Here is a 24,226-nt window from a genome sequence, read left to right on the forward strand (position 1 = left end):
CAAAAGAAAAACAAGTATTTACTATTCATTACATACATGTAAGTCATCTAGGGCCACTTTATACTTATTAATATCTTCTTGTTGTGTACCGTTGAGTTGGAACCGACCCATAGCTGACCCTCTTGTGGGTTTTCCAGACAGTAGATCACATGGGAGGAGACTGCCCTCTTGCTCCCACAGAGCAGCTGGTAGATTTGAACCAGGCACCTTTGTAATTGCAGCACAGTTTCTTACCACTAGGCCACCAGAGTTTCCTTATATCCTTAGTATTTTCTAGCATGTTGTGTTTTTGTCCCATTGTTGGGAGTTGGCCAATCCCTGGAGAAGGATGCCATGCTTGGTAAAGGTGGACAGCGAGAGGGAAGAGGAAACTCAGGGAAATGGAACGAGACATTGGCCGCAGCAGTGAGCCTAAACACAGCAGGGTTTGTGAGGAGGGAACAGGATCGGGCATGATTTCTGTTCGAGGGAGTCACTGTAGCATTGAGCCAACTCAGTGACACCTGAAAACAAGAAGTGCTATGTTAAAATATTTATTAGAACAAAAAATTCGTCATTTGCGTCATTTTTACTGTGTTTTTATAGATGAATAGAGATCATTTGCCATTCCAGCCATTGCTAAACATACAGGATAGTGCTGTTGATAGTGTGTCAGTCATGTTGTACAGCTGTCGCCACTATGCCACCTTTAAGCTCTCCAAAGACGGGAATTATTTCCTTAAACTTATTTTCCCCTTCCTCTTCCCAAACCTTTACAAAAAATGGTGAAAAAAATATATACAAAGATATAGACAAATTGAACAATTTTTACACCTTCTACTCAGTTTCCAGGCTTGTTAAGTCTTAGTGGAAGGAGATTGTTCGTCTTTCTCCTGTGTAGTGCCTGGTGGATTTGAACCGCCAACCAGTCTTTTGAATAGCAACCCACCTGATTATACACTGTGCCACCAGGGCTCCGGAATTTTGGTATAGGGCTTGTTTTCTTTGAGGGGAAGTTTTCATGTGCTGGACAAGCAGTGACCCTTCCTAGGAGCATAGCATAGAGGGCGCCCTCCCTCTGCGCATGATTTTCTGCCTTATTCTCTCGCTCTTTAGCGAAAGCCCCAGCTTTGAAGCTTGTGCCATGTGAGGATGGTCAGTGGGTTACCCCTCTGGGCTGTGGTCCTCTGCAGATGTCTGCACAATTGGATATTAAGCACTAACTTACTGTTGGTCTCTGCATACTGCTCCTGCCATTTTTTCTTAAAAATCTGTTGTTTCTGCAGAAATGCTGCTGGGCCCCTCACCATCCTAACATTCATTGTTATTTGTTTCCGGCCTCCAATCATTGTTATTTTGGAGGTAACAGCACGCAGAGACTAACAGTAAGCCGGTGTTATGTAATCTCAAGGGACAAGGGCCACTCATGCCAAAGTGTAGTTGGTGGCCTAGTGGTAAGAAGCTGCACTGCAGTCCTGAAGGCACACAGTTCTAATCCACCAGCTGCTCTGTGGGAGAAGGATGGGCCGTCTGCTGTGCTTTTTACTGCCTTTGAAAACCTGCTGGTGGGGTCAGCTATGGGTTGGTTCCGAGTAGAAGGGATGCTACTACAACAACAACATCCAGAGAATCACATTGTTGTAGTCGCTGTGTTAATCGGTTTCCTTGGGTGTCTTCTTTTCCTCTTCTGATTTTCCGTTTTCCCAAACATGACGTCTTTCTCCAGGGACCTTGTCCTTTCTGATAATATGTCAAATACTTTAGACCAGATTTCTTTTAAGAAGCATTCTGGCTGTACTTTTCCCACAATAGCTGTTTATGTTCATTCTTCTGATATGATACATTAGGCATTCTTCATCATCACCTTAATTTAGAGACATCAGATATTCAGCCTACCTTATTTGTCAAACTTGTACATGCATATGAGGTAATTAAACATACCAAGTTTGGGGCTAGCTCACCTTAGTTGTCAAAGTGACATCTTTTTTTTAAACATATTATTGAGTTCTTTTATAGCAGAATTGTCCTAAGCAGTAATATGTCCCTGGATTTATGACTTCTGCTTTTATGGGTGTTAATTATGGATCTAAATAAAATCCTTGACAATTTTTGTCAGATTATTATGTTTCTTAATGGTGAAGTTGTGAGGAGTTTTATGTTGAAACTAAAGTACACATGTTGAAATTTGTCTTAAAGACTAAAGTGCTCTAGTACTCTCCAGTGCTTCAGATCTTTACTTTGAGCCTCAAAGGTTGTGCCATCTGCGTATCGCATGTTGTTAATGAGTCCTACAGTGGTGACTGCTGCAGTGGGCTCTTGTCTGTCAGGAGGTGTGAGGATAATGCAGGATAGAACAGGGTTCAGATCTTTTGTTCATAGGGTTGCTGTGAGTCATACTTGACGGCACCTAACAACAGCAATGCTGATGATTTATTCTTCACATCAACCCCAAGTGATCTTTTGCTAATGGTAATTTTCAAACAGCTGCTGCAAGTTATCTGGGGGGAAACTCCCAGAGTGTTGGTTTCACAGAGAAGGTGGAATAAAAGATAGGATGCTGCTGATGTCAGATGGATTTTGGCTGAAAACAATTTTATTGGTGATGCAAAGGGTCAGCTCCATAGATTATAACAAATTATAGATAACATTGCAAAGAATATTTCTTGTGCTCATGTGGAACCTGAACATAGACCAAGAAGTAATCACTGGGACAGAGCAAGAGGACACACTTGCGGTTTAAAATTAAGAAAAGTATGCAATGGAGTTGTATCCTTTTATCATACTGATTTTTTAAAAAAATGTTTTTATTACTCATTTTAATGAAAATTTACAGACTTTGGATTTCAGTTCATTGTTGTACTTTTCTCCCTGCCCACCACCCCTCCCCAGTACACTCTTCTCTTTGAAAAGTAAAAAAGAAATTATTGTTTTACAATCCCTTCCCCCATGCGCACTCTACTATGCAGCCTTCATTCTGGACTCCTGTCATGACAAAAATACCTAATCACATAGTCCTTTTAAACAATTTTCTCCCTCATCTGTTTCAATGCAGTGTACATTATTTATCCCATCTTTCTCAGTCTCTTCCCAACCCTGATGTCAGTCCTGTTTTACAAGTGGCACTATGCAGTATTTGTCCTTTTGTGACTGAGATACTTCACTCAGCATAATGTCCTCCAGGGTCACCCATTTTGAATAATATTGCATGGGCTCCTTTATTTTCAATGCAGTGTAGTATTCCATTGTGTGAATATACCACAGTTGCTCTATCCATTTCTTTGTTGATGGGTATCATACTGATTTTATACTTCCCCCAATAAAGTACAGAAAAGGATGGTATTATGCATTGTCTTTCTTCTTTGTCTACTTGGTGATCTTATGCAGTGAAGTAGATTTACTTGAATCAACTGACATTTGTTGCTCAGCATAAAGATTGCATGTTGTTGTTGTACCATAGAGTCAGAGGCGACCCATAGCTGACCCTCCAGCAGCCCATCCTTCTCTTGTGGAGCAGCTGGTGGCCTCGAACCACATGCTTTTGGTTATTGCAGCAGAGCTTCTTGCCATTAGACTATCAGCGCTCTCTTAAAGATTGCATAGGTAACAGTAAAGGAGAGAACCCGGACACACACACCTTTCTTGATTCTAAACCCTGCTTTAAAATCAAGTGTCCTCTTGTTTTGTTCAGTTACATGTACGTATGTGCATGAGCACAGTTGAATGATTAGAAATTCCCATTATTTGCAATGTGCTTCATGATTTGTTATCCACTCAGATTTCGTTGTGTCATCATTGTAACGTTGGTTAGCACTTTCTGATGCTCTCTGCTTTCACCATGGTTCCAAGTGCTATCAGCAATGATATTCTCATTCTATATCCTCTTCTGAATGTGGATTGGATGGAAGTTCTCTGTAAATGGGCTACTGGATTTTTCTTTAAATTATATTCAGTCAAACGTGTGTTTGCTATTAAGCGGGACTAAAAGGAGCAGTGGAATTTGCAGACAGACCTCGAGATCTGAACGGCTCTCTCCTGATGTATCGTGTTCCCCTAGTAGTGAAGGCTGACTTTTCTTTGGACTGACTGTTGACTTTCTCAGAGGTCTTTCTCACTAACTTCCATGGCTAGGGAGTGAGGTGGTCTAAAAGATTACTGGAAATTACCCTCCTTTTGGCCGGTTAATCTTTTTGTGCTTGTATTACTATTGAATTGATTCTAGAATTACATTTCATCAATAATGATTTGTGACTTTGGCTAGGAGACCTATAATAAACCTGTTTTTAAATATCTATGGTGTGTGTTGGGAGGATGGAGGGACAGCGCGAGAGGGGAAGACCCTCGATGAGATGGGTTGACTCAGTGACTGGGGTAATGGGGGTAGATGTGTCGGAGATAATAAGATTGGCACAGGATGGAGTAGGGTTTAGGGCTGTTGTACAATAGGGTTGCTATGAGTCAAAGGTGCATCTGTGGCCCATAACAACATAGTGTGCGTACAGTGTTTAACACTGCTCATGGCTTCTTCCTTTATGATTGGCAGGTACAGTTATAAGTGAAACAGTAATGACCTGTGTGCCATTTGACAGTGATTTTGAAACATTTATTAAAATTTTTACATTTTTTTTTTAACAGAGTCATATTAAATCCGTAGACTCAGGAGAGACGAACATAGATGGAGCTGTAGGTGAGTTTCCTTTGAGATAATGTCTCTAGTACGTTCATGTTGTGGCTGAGAACATGTAAATAAGCACCTGTGATAATTAACAAGGGAGCTCTGGTGGCTTAGAGGCAAGAAATTGCACTGCCAGTGCAAAGGTGTGTGGTTCAAAGCCACCATCTGCTCTGTAGGAGAAAGATGGACAGTTTCCTCTCCTCTGATTTACTGCCTTTGAAAACCCCCTGGAGAGCCAGCTATGTGTCAACTCTGACTCAAAAGGTACATAACAACAATAATTAACTGTATTTCTAGGACCAGTCGTGTGTGAAGAATTTATCAAGATCACACTGTCCGCTTTTGAAGCAATAATTCAGTATCCTGGTTTGTTGAAAGACTATCGCTCAACGGTGAGTTTTCATGGTTCTGTAGAATGACTTTTCATTCACTTGGGAAGTTTGTGAAGAGACAGTTTACAGATGCTTCGTTATACTTTGTGTGACATAACCTTTGAGAAAAGCTACTCCCCTGGCAGGAAGGACATAGGAAAACTCTTTGCTTTTTGTTGACTTTCTAGAGATTTTTCCTGTTCATTCGTTAAAATAGTTCCTCCTTGGTTGACACCTTACCTCCTGAACCTGCCGTTTATTACTTGCTCCCTGATTATTAAAACCAATGGCATATATCCTTAGGGACAGGTTTTTCAAGCATTGGTGGCATAACAAATGGCGACACTTCCTTGCTGTGGGTTCTGTAGTATTTCTCTACCTGTTAGACCCTGATTGCACTCAGGTCTTCCCTCACTGCCCCAATGAGGTTGTGACAACCAAAAATGTCTCAATCAATATTCCCTTGGAGTTCAAATTGTCCCTTGTTAAGACCCCCTGCCTTAAAGGGACTTTTCCCTGAGCTGGGAGAGAAGAAAAGACTAACATTACGTTTTCATAGGAGCCTTGAAGTAAGTACTTAACTGTTAACCGAAAGGTTAGTGGTTCAGACCCACCAGCTCCTCCATGGGAGAAAGCCCTGGGAATCTAATTCCATAAGGATTATACGTTTGAAAATTCTGTGGGGCAGTTCTCTATTTTAAGGTCACTGTCATGGACTGAAGTTTGTCCCCTGGAAGTAGGTGTTGACCTGACAAGGCCATAATTCTCTGTATAATCCATTATCCTATGTGGTAAAAATCTCAACCTCTATGAATTAATGTCTATTGTGATACGAGTCAGAATTTACAAAGTTAATTGGTTCCTATCCAATCAACTCTGCATATATTGTTTTGTAATAATAATTACCACCCTCAGAGTGTAATCCGCTTCTTTGCTGTGATTCTCATTTTCTATTCTCCCGCCTTCTGAGCTGTATGCTTGGATAAGTGCTGCCCTTTTGACCGTATATGGTTGGTGATTTTTAGAATAACTGGTGCTATTGTTCAACTTGGAGACCTGTCTATTGTTAAGCTGAAAGTCGAGCCAGGCGGTTGACTCGGTCTCACTTTTGGTTACCTCCACCAGATCTCATTACTGCTGTTTTAATATAGTTGATAGACATTAGTACTTGCTCACATGTCGACTGCTATTTTACTTATTTTCTTGATTCTCAGCACTTCCATTGAAAGTGTCTTTTTCTTTTTTCTCTCTTTTTTGAGGGAATAGTTTGGAACTCCTGTGGCGTGATGTGTAGGGAGTCACCCGACTAATACAAATGCTGTGCCTCTCTCACAGTTGAATCCACCTGCACCCCTGCAGGGGAATGGTGGGCAGCCTCGCTCTGCAGTTTACAGCCTTGGAGAAGCCGGGCAAGGTCACCTGGAAGGTGGTTCCAGATCCATGGCAATGAACGAGCTTGTCTGCTAGTGACTTTCTGCTTTTTCTGTGCTGCTTTGTTTTTTCTCCAAAATTCTCTTTATTGAGATAATCTTCCATTCATCTTGATTGAGCGTGTTCTTCTTAATGCTTCCTTCTCACGGCGCATCCTCTGTAAGGCTTGTTTTCCCTCCTGTCGGCTGACTGACAGCAGTGGAGCAGTCAATGCACAGAGCTACTGTGAGTGCCCAGCGAAAGACTGTGGTGACTTGATAGTATCCCGGGCATTTCACATCCGTGAAGTGGAAACTTGGGCTCTGCACCAGGCGCGGCTCCTTGTGTTTCTTCTTCTCCTTTGCTGGAGCGGGATGAAGGATGATCCTTTGTGGGAGGCTGGAGCGGGATGAAGGATGATCCTTTGTGGGAGGCTGGAGAGGGATGAAGGATGATCCTTTGCGGGAGGCACGTTGGATGTGGAGGTCACTGTCAGAAAGCACAGCCTTCCTTCTTGAATGGTATTCTGGGTTTGCAGTTGTTTATTTGGAGCTCTAGGATGAAATAATTTCATTGTTTATCTCTCCATTATTGTCATTAAGATATTAGCTCTTAGCTTGCTTTTCTGAAGAAGATAAAAGATAATTTTCTTCTCTAAAAAGATGATAGTCACCCCCCCCCCATTTTAAGACTTAAAAAAGCCTCTCTGTGGTGGTGTACTTTCTCAATTTAAAATATTAGTTTATTTTTTACTTTGTTTTATATTCTCCGTGTAGCTTCAATATATTATTTATACTATTTCATCAGATTGGGAAAAAAATCTCAGCCATTGTTTTTGGATCTTTCTTTTTTTCTTCTCTAATTATATTTTCCATACATTTTACTGTTTTTTCCTCCCTATATTTTCCATTGTACCTTTTTTTTTTTTTAAACTTCTCAGTGTTACAGTAGGGACAGCTTCTTTTAGTCTGTTTCTCTTATCAGTTATACTTAGTCTGCTGTCCAGTACAACCATTGAGTTTTGAATTAGAATTATTTTTGAAAAATATATTGGTTCTGTCACTTCTAGAGATTCTACTTCTCTTTCCCCCCCAGATGTACTACGTTGCTTCTCATTGTTTTCTATTCCTTTTTTATAGTTTCCTACATACTGGAATGTATCTATAGCATATTTTCCATTGTTATCTTTATTGACAACATTGTGTCTGAGAATTCCATTAACAGAAGCTTCTTAAAATCCAGCTTTGTCTGTGACGTATGCATATCTTGTTTATATCTCTTTTCTCTGTCTGGCTATCCTATATTGGTGACTCTTGAAATTAACAGTAGAGCTTTCACGAGGCCTAGACTGGAGACTTCTTCCCTTTAGAAAGGTTTCATGTTCGCTTCCGCCAGGACCTAGAGTCGCTGATAGTCAGGGCTCCAGCGGAACAAGCGTGGAGATTCCTTGTGGAGACGGCTTTCCTGTCTGTGCATGGTATGCAACTCCCTGAGAATTAAGATGGCAGACCTCGTAACTTCCCAGGGCAAACTAGTCAAGTTCTGGGGAGAACGTACGTGGAGGTGCAGGTCACTGACTCTGGTTTTACCTTACCCACCTCCTCTAACCACAGCTCAGAGGAAAAGTTGCACAGCCTGTTGGGAGGGCGTAGTCCCAAACTCCTCCATGGCTCCACTGAAGCCCCATCTTTGTATTTTTGACAGACACTTCCAGCTTCTAGTTACTGACTTTTTAGTATCTGAGCCTTCTCAACTGCCTTTTCAAATCATACATGTTTTTAGGATTCAGATGTTTTATGTTTTACCTGGCATTTTTCATTTCCCTTAATGAGAGCGATCATCTTCCGAGTAACCTCGCTTACCATTCCTCGAAACTATGAAACATTTTCCTAACAATTCTGTCTCAGCCTCCCAGGAAGATGGGCCTTATTCTTGCATTATTTATCAGTTCTTCTGTCTAAAGAGTAATAAACCTGTGGCTGATTTGTAAAGATCAAATATTTAGAAGTATGTTTGCTTTTAAACATGACAATGCAGTTGGTTTGTCTGGTATTCATGAAATACTAGCATACTAATTATTGAAGCCAGAGGCTCTGTTGAGACAGAAAGAAGTTGCATTTTAACTTCTGGCCTTCATAAAAAAAGGTCCCTTTCAGTGCTTTACCTCGTGGGACATCCTTTAATGACCTCTTTGTGAGCGGGGCTGGAATACACAAAGACGAAGCTTCAGCACCCTGAGAAACAGAGCAGTGTTTGAGATGTGGGCACCAACTCTTTCTCAAGGCTCCCAATCAATACTGAATCATATGGAAGTGGCTAAATGCATTTAATTCATTTGGAGCCTAAGTGCTTAACTATGATTCATCCCTGCCCCCCTCCGAGTTTAGACCATTTAGATCCTCCGAGGTAGAAATCAGGGTGGACTGCAGAGCAGTCAGAAACACCTCATTGATCCGGGTTGGAAGGGGAATTGCTTTCCACTCCCAGTGCTTTGAAAAACACCATGAATTGTAAAAGGAAAAATCAAGGGGAAATCTTTATTAGAAAAATATGGCAGTAATAAAACATCTATATGTTTTTATTTCTGTAGTTTTGTGAGACCTCTTTTAGTGGAAAGTCTGCTCTTGATAGGGATTTTTTAAACTGAGGGCCTGTGGTTGACATATACTGAGTGCCCTGACCAAATAAACCAAATTTTTCGTGAATATTGTGTGTAGTTGTACAAAGCAAAAGGAACTCTCAGAACTTGAGATGGTGGTGTAGGTTGGCGCAACTGCCTTGGGAAATTGGCAATAGTTACTGAAGCTGAACTTATATACATGTACTTGAACTTGTAATAAGTAGTCAGGAAAATTCTGAGCATAATTTGACCAAAAATACATGTACAGGAATGTTCAGTCTGAGGAAACTGTCATTGCCCATCACGGTCTAATGGATAAATAAATTACGACGTGATCATGTGACAGATTGATCATTTTCCACAGCCAGGAAAATGGTCTCCAGTATACTTAATTACTTGGATAAATCTCACAAACTTAATGGAAACTAAAGATAACAAATAGAAAATGTATACTTTCCTTGGTTCTATTAGCATTAAGTTTAAAAATGGACAAACCCAAGCAATTTCAAATCACGGTAAGGGTTAGGATGAATAGAGCTCTGGGTGGCCTAGTGGTAAGGCGTTGCACTGCCGACCCAAGGGCACATGGTTCGAATCCCCCAGCTGCTCTGTGGGAGAAAGATGGCAACAACCAGTCACATAGATTGTCTGTCATGGACCGTCAAGTGAGAACCGACCCGTCGCTGACCCTCCAGTCGGTTTTCAGAGTCTGTAAATCACATGCAGGAGATGGTCCCATCTTCCTTCTATGGAGCCGCTGTTTGAACTGTGTACCTTTTGTATTGGCAGTGAAGTTCTTTTCCACTAAGCCACCAGAACTCACCTCTGATTTTTAGCCTCCAAAAATCTGCTTAGCAGCATAAACAGGACCTTGACAACAGGTCCCCCAATGCAGCACTCCTCTGTAGTGCTTATATGTACATGACCGCTTATTAATGCACTTATAAACACCTTTTAAAATTCCTGAGCCCACACTTAAGTCTGCCAATCCATTCCACCCCTCACCTGGTATTGTTTTTGTCTTTCTCCATTTTGTATTTGTATTGTTTGCTTATTTTGTGAAAAGTGGTTCCTGACATCATCACATTTTCTCATTTCAATAGTACATCTGAGATCATCACAGAATTTCTTGACCTAAACTAATAAAAAACCAAATCTAATGATACCAAGACATGTCTGCAGAAGTCCCCCATCCTTCCTGTACCACCATCTCCTTAGACCACCCAGGACCGAGGGGGTGTGGTCAGTACTTAATTTATAAGGTATTTGGATTCCTACCTCCACTCCCTGCTTTTGTAGTGTAGTTTTAAAGTTGGTGTTAAATTCAATTGGGTTGGTTTATTTTTGTTTCCTTTCAATTTAAACTTTATTTTCCCTACCCTTACTTCAGTGACTGGGATGACTGGGATGGGTGTATCGGAGACAGTATGATTGGCACAGGACAGAGCAGAGTTCAGGGCTGTTGTACATAGGGTCACTGTGAGTCGCAAGTGACTCGATGGCACATAACAATAAAACCTTTACTTGGTAGATAATTTTCTTGAATGTGCACAATGTTAGCATACTATAGACAAATATTTAAAACATTGTCACTTGCTTCCCTTGGATATGTTATGTGCCATCAAGTCACCTATGACCCTGTGCACTACACCTCTTAACCCTGTCCTATCCTGAGCCAGTCTGTCTCCGACACACTTGTCTATGTTGCCCCAGTCACTGTGTCAATCCATCTTGTTCATACATTGTCCTTCCACCTATCCAAGCCTGATGTCCTTCTCTAAGGACTAGTCCCTCCTGTCACCATACCCGATGTTTGTGAGAGGGAGCTTCAAAATCCTTGCCTCCACAGAGCACTGTGGTTTCACCCTTTCTAGGACAGACCTGTTTGTTCTGTTGGCAGTCCATGATGGTATGTTCAACACTCTTCCTCCAGTACCACAACTCTAAGGCATCAATTCTTCTATCACCCTTGGTTGTTGTACAGGTCTCTGATGAGAGAGTAAGAGCTCTCCAATCAGAAATTATTTCACAAGTAATTTAGAAGACCATGACCTGGATCAGGCACACCTTAGTCTAAAAAATGAATTGGTTCGTGATCACCTATTTCAGGTGCTAGACTATGATCAGGAGCTGCTAGTATTGCAGGACGATATCCAAGCTACACTGAATGCATTGGCAGAAAACTAAACTATAATCACATCCCCCCCAAAAAACCTCAAAAGGCTCCAGGAATTGATAGTGACGACTTAATGCAAATGGCAACCTCGGTTCCTAAAAGTGAGGAGGACTTGACATGCGCACTGATGGAGACGTTTAGACCGCAGCGCTCAGGGTGGCTGAGACCTCACGACAAAACAACCCTCACGACTAGATCAGTTAGAAACCTCAAGATAGATTGAAGATGTCAGGCATTTCATTCTGCTTGGATCCACAATCAAACGTCTGTGAGAGCAGCAGTTAGGAAATCAAGCTATGTATTATTCTGGGGCAAAACATCTTCCTCAAAGGATCTCGAAAATGTTAACGAGCAAAGATATCACTTTGATGAATAAGGTGCACCTGGCTTAAGTCATAATGTTTTCACTCATCTCCTTATGCATGTGAAAAATGGTCAGTGAATGAGGAATGGAGCAAATGGACAATGAATAAGGGAAGATGATGCTGTCGTATTTAATAGGGAGTATTGAATATACCATGAGCTACAAGGAGATGAAACAGAAAACATGGAGTCAAAAAACATCTAAAAGGGAGAGTAATGAGACTGTCTTTGTTGGACCATGTCATCAGGGGAGTGATCAAGCCCTGGAGAGGGGGATCAGGTGTGGTGAAGTAGAGGGTGGGTGAGAGAAGGGAGGACGCACCTCGGTGAGATGGGTTGGCTTAGTGATGGGCTCAGGGAGGGACATGGACCCAGCAGTGATGAGGGTGCCGGACTGTTGGTGTTTCATTTGGTTTTGCATATGATTGCTGTGAGTTGAAACGGATTTAAACAGCACCCTTGGGGCTGTGGTGTTGGAGAAGAGTGCTGAATATCCCCATGGACTTCCTGAAGAACAGTCACATATGTCTTGGAGAAAGTGCAGCCGGAGTGCTACCTGGAGACCAGTGAGTCAACAGTTCATCTCTCATACGTTGGACATGTTGCTAGAAGAGGCTGTTACATGGAAAGGGACATGATACTTGGAAAGGTGAAGGGTCACCAAAAGGGAGGAAGACCTTTGATGTGGTTGACACAGTGACTGCAGCAATGGGATCAAGTGTGTTGGAGATTCTGATGGGACAGGGCATGATACAGATGTGTTTGTAGGGTGCTGCGAGTCATACTCGACTTCATGGCCCCTAACAACAAAAATAAGCATTGTAAAGAATATTTAAATAGCTTTTTGTGTCGTTTTCCTCCTCAGGAGAGTTGCTCCAGGAGACCTGTCATTGTGTGATTTTTCATGACCCTGTGCTGAGAACAGGCCTCTGGCATTTGTTAAGAGTGTATTAATCACTGTACTGTCAACCAGATGTACCAAGTTTTAATGTTTAAACAAAGACAGCAATGATTAATTTTCAAATACAGAATAAGAATTTCAGTTCTTAGAAAAGTAAACTCCAGTTTTCACATTTACTTTCCATCAGTAAAGCACATTAAAAATAAAGAAGGGTGACCCATCTACAAATACAGCAAAATATCATAAAACATGCTGCTTTAATATATATAAATTTTTAATTACACTCTTTCATAGGTTATATAACAATGTTTTGTCTTCCTTATGCAAGGCAGAACATTGGAATATGATTATATAGTTATTTATAGTTGAAAGCTGCTGAAGTTTTAGCATCTCCTATTTTTTTAATGTTTCTTACAGTGGAAACTAAGTTTCCTGAATTATACACGCATTGCCATCTGAGCTTCAGTAAAGAATAAATAAAGGAAAACTTAAAGATACAAATTTGAGTGCCTTTCTGATCATTTAGCTTAAATGCCCTGGGGAGGGGGGGGTACCTTTTTCTCAAACTCAAGTTCATTGACCTCCAGTCAGAACTGAATCAGAACCGAGTTCATGGCTAGCTGTCCCTCCAGCAGCGGGTTTTTGGTGGATTTAAATCATCCATCAATGTTCCAGGATGGGAGTGTCCAGGGAATAGCAGTCGGTGAGCGTAGTCAAGCTTGTAAGTGGGTCACTTCACAACAATTAAAACTGGGGCTTGTTAAGAATGCATATTAAATTGTTGCTGCTTCTGTAACATCTCTGTGAAGCCATACTCTCAAGTATTGTTATACACACCAAACACTTGTGAGATGCTTAAATTTCATGCTTTAGACAGAACTAGGTTCTCTGTCCATGTTGGGTTGGTCCAGTGAGAATTAACAGAAAGATGGTCCAGATGAGAGCAGACAGAAGCTGCTTATTCTGAGTTTGCTTTAACAAGGGAGTTGTTCATCCTCACCTGCATTTGGCAAAAACTCAAAGGCAGTAGGGTCAGTAGAAGAACTTCATAGAGGTAGAAGGAAAAGGGCCAAGTGTGTTGGGAAGCTAGAGGAGAGCTAGTAGAAGTGGGACATCCTCTGTGATTGGTGGTAAATTGGAATTTTTTGTTATGTATCATTGAGTCAGGGAGACTTATTGTCAGCTGTATATGGCCTCTGGCTTCTTGGGGAGAAAAGCAGGTAAGGAAGGCTCTGGGCGCTTGTGGCTTTCTCTGTGCCCCACTGAGGGTCGGCAGAGTGGACTTGCCAGATGAACTTGGGGGTCTCTGGCCCAGACTTGGCCAGCATTTGGGTGTGCCAGAATGGTAAAATACTGATGGGCCTGAGGGCCACATTTTTCATTGTTTTTGTTCAAACATTCTTCTAGGTTGTATAGCCCTGGCATGTCCATTTGCTGTACAGAGGTAACTTTGTGGTCTCTGTGAAGCTGAACACTGTGACACTGATGTGTCAAATGTGATAACGGTTGCCCATGGTGGACGGTGTTTAGTGGCGCTCCCTAGTTAAAACAAGCTTGGAAGCAGGATTGGCATCCACTTCCATAAACAGCTTGCCTTCAGAAACTCTGTGGACCTGGAGAAAGGATGAAAGTCACAAAAGTGTTGAGGACTTTCACTCATAGGGTTGCTATGAGTCACCTACGACTTGATAGCACTTAACAACAACCACCATTGAGTCAAGTATGACTTCTAGAAATCCTATAAATAACAGATCTGAGCCCTGTCCTATCCTGTGCCATCTTCGTCATCTTTGACATACTTGAACCCATTGCTGCAGTTATGGGGTCAATTCATCTCGTTGAGGTTCTTCCTCTCCTTCACTAACCTTCCTTTCCAAGGATGATTTTTTCCAAGGAATAGCTCCCTCTAAAAACATGCCCAAAATGTGAGAGATGAGGGTTTGCCATGGTTTTGTTTAAGAAGCATTCTGGGTGAAATTTCTCCACGACATACCTGTTGGTTCTTTAGGCAGACCATGGGATATTCAGTACTCTTCTCCAAACCCTACTCAAATGCATCAGTTCCTCGTTCTTTTTCTATCACCCTTCTTTATTGTCCAGCTTTCAGATACATGGCAGGTAATTGGAAAGACTGTAGTTTGAGTCAGGCTCACCTCAGTCTTTATAATTACTTCATTGCTCTTCAAGGCTTTGCTGATAGCCAACTTTTCGAAAGCTATGTATTCTGATCTGTCTGCCTGCTGGTAGCCAGGATGTTGATTATCAAAGCAAGATGAAATCATTGATAATTTCAATCCCCTATCGACCTATCATGATGTTATCATTTGGCCCATTGGTAAGGATTTTTGTTTTCTTTATGTTGAAATTTAATCCATATTGAAGGCTACAGTCTTTGATTTTCTGCATTAAGTGCTTCAAGTCCTTTTTAATTTCATCAAACAAGATTGTGTTATCTGCCTAACACAGGTTGTTGATGAACCTTCCTCCAGTCTTGATGCATTATATTGTGTTGGTTTCAGTCTCTGCCCTAAAAGAAATTAGTTACACATGAATATGCTTTCCGTTTGAAACACTCTAATCAGAGGTTCACAATTTCCCCTGTTTTATTTTGATTTACATACACAGTTTGTACACATTGTGTATCATCCATGTACATTGTGCCTCACACATTCCTACATTCACATTTTGTTTCAAATGATCATGCATGTACGTGGGATTTATAAAACGAGTAGCTGTTGATCTACGGCTACCATTACCCTATCTTTTCAGATATCCATTATATCTTTCCTGATTCCTTCACACTCCCCTCCACTGGCCAAATTCTGTTCCTAATGGTGTCCTCCCCATCCCTCCTTGTTCCCCTCCCCTTCCTTTTTTAAAATTTTTATACACACATTACTATTCTACTTTTACAATAATGGTTTTATGCATTATTTGCCATTTTGAGACTGAGTTCACTCTACATAATGCTCTCCTGATTCTTCCATATTCTATAGTATTTTAGGAAATTGTTGCTCTTGAGTGCTGCATAGTATTCCATTGTGTGAATGTGCCATACATTCTTAATGCATTCTTTTGTTGATGGACATTTGGGCTGTTTGGATAACACTACTATGAGCATCATTGAACAAAAGCAGTTCATACTTTGGAGGTTTCTGCTCCCTTCATCTGGTTTGTTAGAATTTTCTTCCTTGTTAGGAGTCCTTACCCCTCTTTAGCCTCCCCCCAACATCTAGACAGTTTCTCTAGAAATACTGTATGACAGACCTTGTTCTTCCTGGGCTGGTTGAAGGATCCTGGCTGCCTGATTTCCCTGAACGTGGACTCTGACTTGTTCCTGGGTTGAGTGATTTTTTTCCCCTTTCTTTCTTGTGATTTGAATGAAAGTTTATGTTCACTCAGATGTAATAGTTGGTTTTTCGTTTGACCATTCATGGCAATTTTGTTTCGTAAAATTGCAGTAACCACAATACTTATACTGCCTGACTCTTGAGTTAAGTAAATTGTAGTCTCTCTGTGTCTTCCCCCTCCCACTTGCCCGTATGTGTGTGTGCATGTGGAATGTTATTTTTAAATGTGTAAAACAAATGATACGTGACACCAATTGAGTCAGATTCCAGCCCAGTGGACCCTGTGAGTACAAAGTAGGGGCTTCAGGAGCTGTGATTCTGAGCGGCTAATTGAAAGAAAAGTGCATTGAATTTAGTCAGTCCATGAAAGATGATGAGTTAACTCTGACGTGATAGTGCATAGCGGTAACAATAACAGGACACAGATGAGGGTTTTTCATGCCGATGTTGTCCCCTACATATCTTTGAACCCAGGATCTGCCTCTCAGCAGCTATTTCTTTCTGGTGATGAATCATGAGAATAGCAGCAACAATGGTAACAAAACATGCCTTCCCTGTCTTCCCAAGAAGCCCTGGCTTGCCTTCAATTCTGAATTTATAGACTTTGTGTTTCAGGAACACTGGTGGTCTAGTCGATAAGCTCTTGGTTTCTATCAGAAAGATTGGCAATTTGAATATACCAAATAAATTCTTTGTCACTGAGAGCTATAGCAGTCTGCCTCTGTGGAGATTACTGTCTTGGAAACAATATAGGACAGCTTTGCACTGTGCTATAGGGTCAGTTTATAGTGTACCTGATGCAAACCATAGTCTCTTCAGTTACTTGATGTGCAGCCGAAATTTGGACAATGAGTATAGATGACAGAAGAATAGACACCTTTGAGTTGGGATATTGGAGATTAGTGGTGAATATCCCAAGGTGTTGGAGAAGAGTACTGAATATCCCATGGACTGCCAAGAGAAGGAACAAATGTCTTGGAGAAAGTACAACCAGGGTGATCCTCAGAGACTAGGATGGTGAAATTTGGTCTCAAGTAGTTGGGGCATGTTTTTAGGAGGGACCAGTCCTCGGAGAAGGACATGGTGCTTGGAAAGGTGGAGGTAGAGACCCTCAGCAGGATGGGTTGACATAGTGACTATAACATTGGGCTCAAGTATGTCAGATAGTGAAGACTCCACAGGATAGGGCAGGGTTTAGACCTCTTGTGTATATGGTCTCTCTGAATTGCAGTTGGGTTTGTGTGAGTTAGAAATCAACTCACTGCTGAAGATGAATGAAGTTGGTTGGTTTTTTGTTGTTTGTAAATTTTGTTTGGTTTTAGTTTTTTGTCTTTGTGCTCACAAATGAGCTTAGTTCTCAGTAGCTGTTCTGATGGTGGTGGTAATGAAATCTCCTTGCTTAACTAATTTCAATTTGCATACTGTCAACTAGCCTAATTAATTTATTTTATGCATATGCATGTACTTATGTGGGTTTTATGTGTGTTGTATTGGAATTACAGATTAATTTCCCAAATACCACTGTGAGTCTTCCCAGCAAAAGCTGTAGTATCTTTAAGTAATTTATAGATTTTTTTTTTCTTACAATCATGGTATCAAATATATCTTAGAATTCTGTTACAAGCAGTAACTTTACCCAATTATTGCGTTTAATTGGTTGCAGGCATATAGAAACCCTGATGTTGATTTCCTTCAAGTCGAGCATGACTCACAGCGACCCTATGAACAAAAGGCCTGAAGCCCCTCTACAACTATCAACGTTTATCAAAGTTCATAAAGTTTACGGAGGCATGTTATTTAGGAAGTGGATACTTCCTAAAAGCTCCTGCTTTCAAACCTGTTATAATATGTTCTTAGAAACCCTAGTTTGAGCAACCTAGTTGTTAGAAACCATAGAAACCCTAGTCATCTGAAAATCTTGGGGTGTGCTTGGTTGCCTTTTCAGACTTCTTGGATGGGAACATTGAATCATTTCTTTTCAGTCTCTCACCTCTCCTAATATAAGTCCTTATGGATGAGAATAGATGACTTAAAAAAAGGGAGATGCTGGAGAGCATGACCAACTCCGTCTCCTAGGAGCAAATACTGCCTAAGACCATTATTGTAAAAATGGAAGAATAGCCAGTAAGATGGGTATAAAAGTCCAAGGGAGGAAGGAGCCGGGAGACAGTGGGGAGAGGATGAAATCACGGGGTCACAGAGTTGAGAGAACTAGGAAAGACCCAGTGGGGATCTGAGAAGATGGGTAATAGTGGGCATAGATCAGGGCTGATTAATTTTAGAAAACACAATATATGGTAATGATCATATGAAACAATGTGAATGAAGGAATGTGTGGAACTCAATGTATTATGAATGAAGCACAGCATTTACCATTTTTGTACACAAACCGATTTCTTAAGACTAAGAATAGGTGCCATGAAACTCAGAAGGCAGGAAGGGTATGTGAGAACTCATGGAAATGAGAATCGGGGAAGAATGCAATTACAATGGGGAATATTGTAATTGTTGGCATAAAAAAAATGGAAAACCAGTTTGCTCTGGAAGCTTGCATTCAAATCACAATCAAAAAGGAAAAAAGCATGCTAGTTGTTAAACGCACTAAGACAAGCCTCTCAAGGCATGGGAAAACAAGATCGTCTCATCAGGTTCCGGTTCTTACCGGTTTCACTGCAGAACATGTAAACTTTGTATGTGAAAGAGAACTAGAACAAGAGGATGCTGATGGGCTGCCTCTTGGATGCTTACCTGGGCAGGGGGTCCTTCTGCTGGGCTGGATGAAGGCTGAAATAGCTTCTCCTGCTTTTCATAGTGTAGAAGGGGAAAGCATGAGGCTCAGGAATTTGTTGCAAGCAGCCAAAATTAGATTTCTTTCCTTCAGAGTTCATGAAATGAAATAATCGGTTTCAACTGCAGCAATGATTTGTCCTTTTTTTTTTTAAAACCAATTGAATTGGTTTTTTTCTTTGTGTGTAGGCTTGTTATTTAGAATAAGTATACCATATTTGATAGTGCTGTGCTCTCACTGGTAAAAACAGGATATTTTGTGTAATATATTAACATCTTCACTGAATAACTGAGGTGAACTTTTCATGGCTGTTTGAAAAAACATGAGGATTATGTCACTGTTTCTGTCTCCTTTTTTAAACTATTCTCGTTCTGTCTCCCTCTTTTGATCTCCAATATTTCGATTATTGTGTAGCTTATAATTTGAATATGGTCGTTGGCTTATTACCTATGGTCTAATGCTGAGATGTGCCGATTAGATTTTTGAATTTATATGTTAAACTTCTTTTCATAAACTTTAAAAATTTGACAGTTACTCTTTTGGCAGTCTTAATGTTGTTTTGAGAACTTTTGAGAAAGATTGATGAATTTGGTAGCGCATTAAATGTTGCGATGGAGAGTAAGTGAAAGATCAATTTAGGCAGATCCCCTTCCCAATTTATTTGACTAATTATTCTGTCAGTGGAAATAATGTAGATATCAAGTTCTCTGTAAATATTTGAACCAAGTAATATTTGAAGCAAATAATATCAAGTCCTCTGTAAATATTTGAACTGAATCTTGTACATCCTTTGCTTTAGGTGGTCGACTATATCCTGCCACCCTTGGTTTCCTTGGTTCAAAGCCCAAATGGTAAGTGTGGCCATGGCAACGAGAATTGTGTCTAGTACGCATTCTGTTCTCATTCCGTTTCTGTGTCACCACATTCTTGGCATTTGTTCCTTTCAAGTGGAGTGGAGGCTCTTCAGCTTGCGACTGCTCTCAGAAACCACGTCTCTGCTTGTGACCGAGGCGGACGGGGACGGCAGGGACGAGGCGAGCCTGGATTCCGACAGCGGTCTCGTGGCTCTTGTCAGAGACGCCCTGCTTCCCCAGTAAGTACTGCGCTGCTCGGCCGAGGAGAGGTGACAGTGCTGTCCACGCAGGGCCATGACCGAGCCAGCGGTCTGGGATTCCTTGTCTTTAACCTCACAATGCTTGTGGACTCATTGTATGAAGAGGTGATGAAACAGAGGCAGGAACTGTTACACTGGACTCATGAGAAACTCAGTCCATCTGTACAAATGTGTTTTCAGAGCTGTACCTGCTCTGAATAAGGTACGTGATTTTCAGTTCACGCGCCTTAAAAGTGATTGTGGTTCAGTGACCAAAGATTTTGATTCAAGTCATCATACAAGATAACTGGAATGGGAAACTAGGAAGTAGCCTGGCACTCAAATCATAGGGACGGAAGGAAGTTGAGTTCACTAAGAAGCAGTAGCACGTGTGCACATGTGTGGTACGTGGTATAGGAAGGAGGAGAACAGATAATGAGCCTTTGAAGCATCGTTGGATTGCCTGCTGTGTGCATGGGTGCAGGCATATAATTAAACTCTTAACACGTATGTTAGAGTTCCGGGAACACTATTAATTAAGTGAAACTCATTTAAGTTGAAAACACGTGTAATATACAATGTATACTGTTAAGACGGATTTTTTTTTTACAAAATGATAAAGAATGCTGGGTTTGGTGTCTCATATGAACCAATGTGAAAACGGCTCACCTCAGGGCCTGGGTTCACGCTTAGGGTTATAAAGAATGCCAGCCTCACTGTTTGCACCCTTCCAGTTGTTCACTTCTCAAAATATCCCATTCCCCCTTCTTCCCCTCCTCAACCCAAACAACCACCAGCCACCATTATCGCACTGTAATTACTGGATCTAGTCGCATTCCAATTTTGGCCAGTGTTAACGGAGTTGAACTTCCTTACAAGATAATTCTTGCGTTTTGTCGAGTCAGTTGTCAGGAGGGTTTTCAGAGGTAGTTAAATCGCACAGGAGAAAATTGCCCATCCTTCTCCCACGGAGCAGCTGCTGGAGTTGAACAGCCTGCCTTTGGGATTGCAGCGCAGCTTATCCTAGGCCATCACTGCTCCCTTTGGCTCATTATTTATAAAAAAAGTAAAAACTAAAGCCACATAAAATTGAATACAGAAAACTTTAATTTCTGAAAAGGAACTTCTGAACTACTCCTCATTGGTTCTAAACAAACTGAGTCTGCTAGAGACCCTGTCTATAGGACACCGTCGAATTGTCCCGTAGGTTTGCCAGGACTAGAATCATGAGCTTGAGCATAGCTGGTAAGGGCTCAGCGCATTTGGCTATTAATTTCTAGAAATTGTAAATGACTTGTTGATTTCATTTCTTTACCGTTGTAAAATGGAAAACGTTGGCCAGCAGTTTGATCTTTGAATATAGCCCTCAGTAATTAGAAGAAGTTTGTTGTTGTGTACTGTCAAGTGGGAACCAACTGAAAGCTGACCCTCTGACGAGTTTTCAGAGGCAATCAATCACATGGGAGGAGATTGCCTATCCTTCTCCTGGTGAGCATCTGGTGGATTTGAACCACATGCCTTCTGGAGTAAAGCGCAGCTTCTAGCCACTAGGCCACCAGAGTTCCCATAATAAATTTATAGATGCTAATTATGGAAAATTTATATTTTTCATTTATTAGGTGCTATTGAGTCGCCTGTGACTCCTAGAGACCTTATGTACAACAGCCCTAAACCCTGCACTATCCTGTGCCAATCTTACTGTCTCTGACACGCCTACCCCCATTACCCCAGTCACTGAATCAATCCATCTCATTGAGGGTTTTCTAGAGTTTATAAGAGCTATATAGCACTCTCTTCAATTTAGTAAATAAGAATATAAATGGCGGTAAATTTTGTTTATATATTCAGCCTCTGACCTCATACAGTACTTTGGAAAAAGCAAAGGTCACAAACCTTTCAGGCATTCATATCAGGCTCCCAGGTTTAGCATGGAGCTGGTATTTATATGGAACAGTAACTCTCAACTCAAATTCACTTTCGACATTTATTAGCACACATAACTAAGAAGTCAAAGATTTAATCCTGGCCTCAAATATAGCTGGGTTCAGGGCTCTAAAGTAAGTCAACAACATTCTTTTTCTCATCTCCAGTTTGCTTGTAAATAAGAGGCATTATTCTCAGGCTGCTTCTGTGTGGTGTTTTGATAGCCGCTGAGAGATGGTTTTCGTTAAAAGAGCGATGCCTTTTTACGTTTTTTTAAAACGAGGGTCACTATGAGTTTGAATTGACTACAATTCAGTGGGCCTGGCTACATTTCCAGGGAAGAAAATACTGTGCTTTCCTTCAGTGCCTATGAGCACAGTGATGGAACACTGAATTCTTGTCCTTCACATGAACGACCCAGGTTCGATTCCCAGCTAGTGTACATTAAGCACAGCCACCCCTTGTCAATAGAGGGGCTTGCATGTTGCTATAATGCTGAACAGGTTACAACAGCTGCTAGATGAAGATAAACAAGGAACAACAGCCTCACGTCTATGAAAATACACGGGTACAAACCACCAGTCACAGTGATCTGATTGTGCTGTGCATGGCCCTGAGTTGAAGGCTAGATGAACACTAACGACATAGGTGCTGTATAATGCGTGTGTTCCAGGTGTTTATCAGATCTGCTGTGTAATGTGAATGGCTAGCCAGTTGCCAAGAAGAAATGTCTCTTCTAAATAGAACTGAATTTTGTGTTTTCTAAATCAATGCATTGATATCAGAGATCTGTCATTCATCTCCATGTACATGCTTTCTGAACAGATGAACCTTAGTTCCAAGTATTTGTCTTTTGTCTGCAGATGATTCAGATGTCATTCTGGGTAAGATTGTCTCAAAGATAGGAGGTGGGGATCAGTTGAGGGTGGGGGAGAAATGAGGATTGGGGGAGAAACTGAGAAAGTATGAAAGAAACAGGCCGTCTGCATGTGAGAAATATAAGAGATAATTTGGGAGAGAATGTTTGCTTTCAGCTCACTGATTCATCCAGTGGTGATTGTGTAATTAATGTTTCTCTGGCTTTATTTTTATGGGGATATACTAATGACTGACATTAGCATGGGGAACTTTGATGGCCTAGTGGTTAGGAGCTGCATTGCCCGACCTGAAGACATGGGTTCAAATCCACCAGTAGGCCCACCAGAGAAAGATGTACAGGCTCCTGCTGCCTCTGATAACCTGGAGAGTCAGTTATGGGTTGGTTCTGACTCGACAGTACACAACAACAAAAACAACTTCGCTTTTATGGAACTTTCTGCCACTTCAGAAACCTTGCTAGCTTATTCCTCTGCTTTTGCGTTTCGCAGTGGGCCCATTTAACTTTTTGAAGGTCAGGATGCCCATGTTCTGTGACCTCAGGACACTCCTTTCCCCTGGCCTCATCATTAACATCTCTCGGGACCTTCGTGCTGCTTTGTTTGCAGTTTTAGGTGCCCTGTTTGATTCAAGGCACTTCCATTAAGGTCAGAAACAAGAACATGTCGACCATCTGAACTTTCATACAACTTTGCATCTTACTAACCAACCATATCTTTGCATAGTCAGTGAAACACAGACAGACATTCCTCTGGTATCCCCTGCTTTCAGCCAAGATCCATCTCACATCAGCTACAATATCCCTAGTACCACGACCCCTTCTAAACCCAGCCTGGACTTCTGGTAGTTCTCTGTTGATGTGCTGTTCCAGTCATTTTTGGATAATGTTCAGTAAAATCTTGCTTGCATGTGAAATCAGTGAGATTGTTCTGTAGTTTCCACATTCTGTTGGGTCACCTTTCTTTGAGATAGGAACAAGTATTGATCGTTTCCAGTCAGTTGGCCAAGTGGTCGTTCTCCAAATTTCTTGGCACAACTTGGTGAGCACATCCAGACAGTATCTGTTAACTGAAATATGTCAATTGGTATACCATCTATTCCTGGAGCCTTATTTTTTGCCATGTCCTTCAAAGCAGCCTGAACTTCTTCTTTCATCACCATAGGCTCTTGCTCATATGTTGTTTCATCAAATTCTTCTGTGTCTTCCAATTCCTTTCGATACAGTGACTCAGTATATTCCTTCCATCTTCTTTTAATACTTCCTGGATCATTTAACATTCTGCCAAAAGCATCCTTGATTATAGCAACTCGATTGCCATGGGAAAGTCTGCTGTTAGCGACCTTTCCAAAGTACGGAAGAGCAATGGTGTCTCTCTGGAGACTAAGGTGTGTCTGATACAGGCCATGGTCTTCGCAATCACTTGTTATGCATCAGAGAGTTGGACAGTGACCAAGGAGGATAGAAGAATTGATGCCTTTGAGCTGTGTTGCTGGAGAAGAGTATTGAGAATACCATGGACTGCTAGGAAAACAGATTTGTCCTGGAAAGGGTTAAACCAGGTGGCTCCTTGGAGGCAAGGATTCTGAGGCTCGGTCTAACATACTTTGGACATGTGAGGAGAGACCGGTCCTTGGAGAAGGACATCATACTTGGTAGGGTGGAGGGACGGCTCAGGAGGGGAAGGCCCTCTATGAGGTGGATTG

The 24,226-nt window shown here is 41.4% G+C and overlaps 1 protein-coding gene across 1 annotated transcript in view; it reads left to right on the plus strand.

Moving 5' to 3' along the window:
- The window catches only part of ULK4 (unc-51 like kinase 4), a 483,261-nt gene that overhangs the window by 131,463 nt on the left and 327,572 nt on the right, over positions 1-24,226 (plus strand). Inside the window, exons 25-28 of the mRNA XM_006893067.1 lie at positions 4,612-4,663; positions 4,949-5,043; positions 19,430-19,481; positions 19,579-19,723. Of these exons, the coding sequence (XP_006893129.1) occupies positions 4,612-4,663; positions 4,949-5,043; positions 19,430-19,481; positions 19,579-19,723 (344 nt within the window). The remainder of the gene's footprint in view (positions 1-4,611; positions 4,664-4,948; positions 5,044-19,429; positions 19,482-19,578; positions 19,724-24,226) is intronic.

Source organism: Elephantulus edwardii, unplaced genomic scaffold (assembly GCF_000299155.1).
Source record: "Elephantulus edwardii isolate Elephantulus edwardi_28Jun2011 unplaced genomic scaffold, EleEdw1.0 scaffold00121, whole genome shotgun sequence".
NCBI classification, from domain to species: Eukaryota; Metazoa; Chordata; class Mammalia; order Macroscelidea; family Macroscelididae; genus Elephantulus; species Elephantulus edwardii.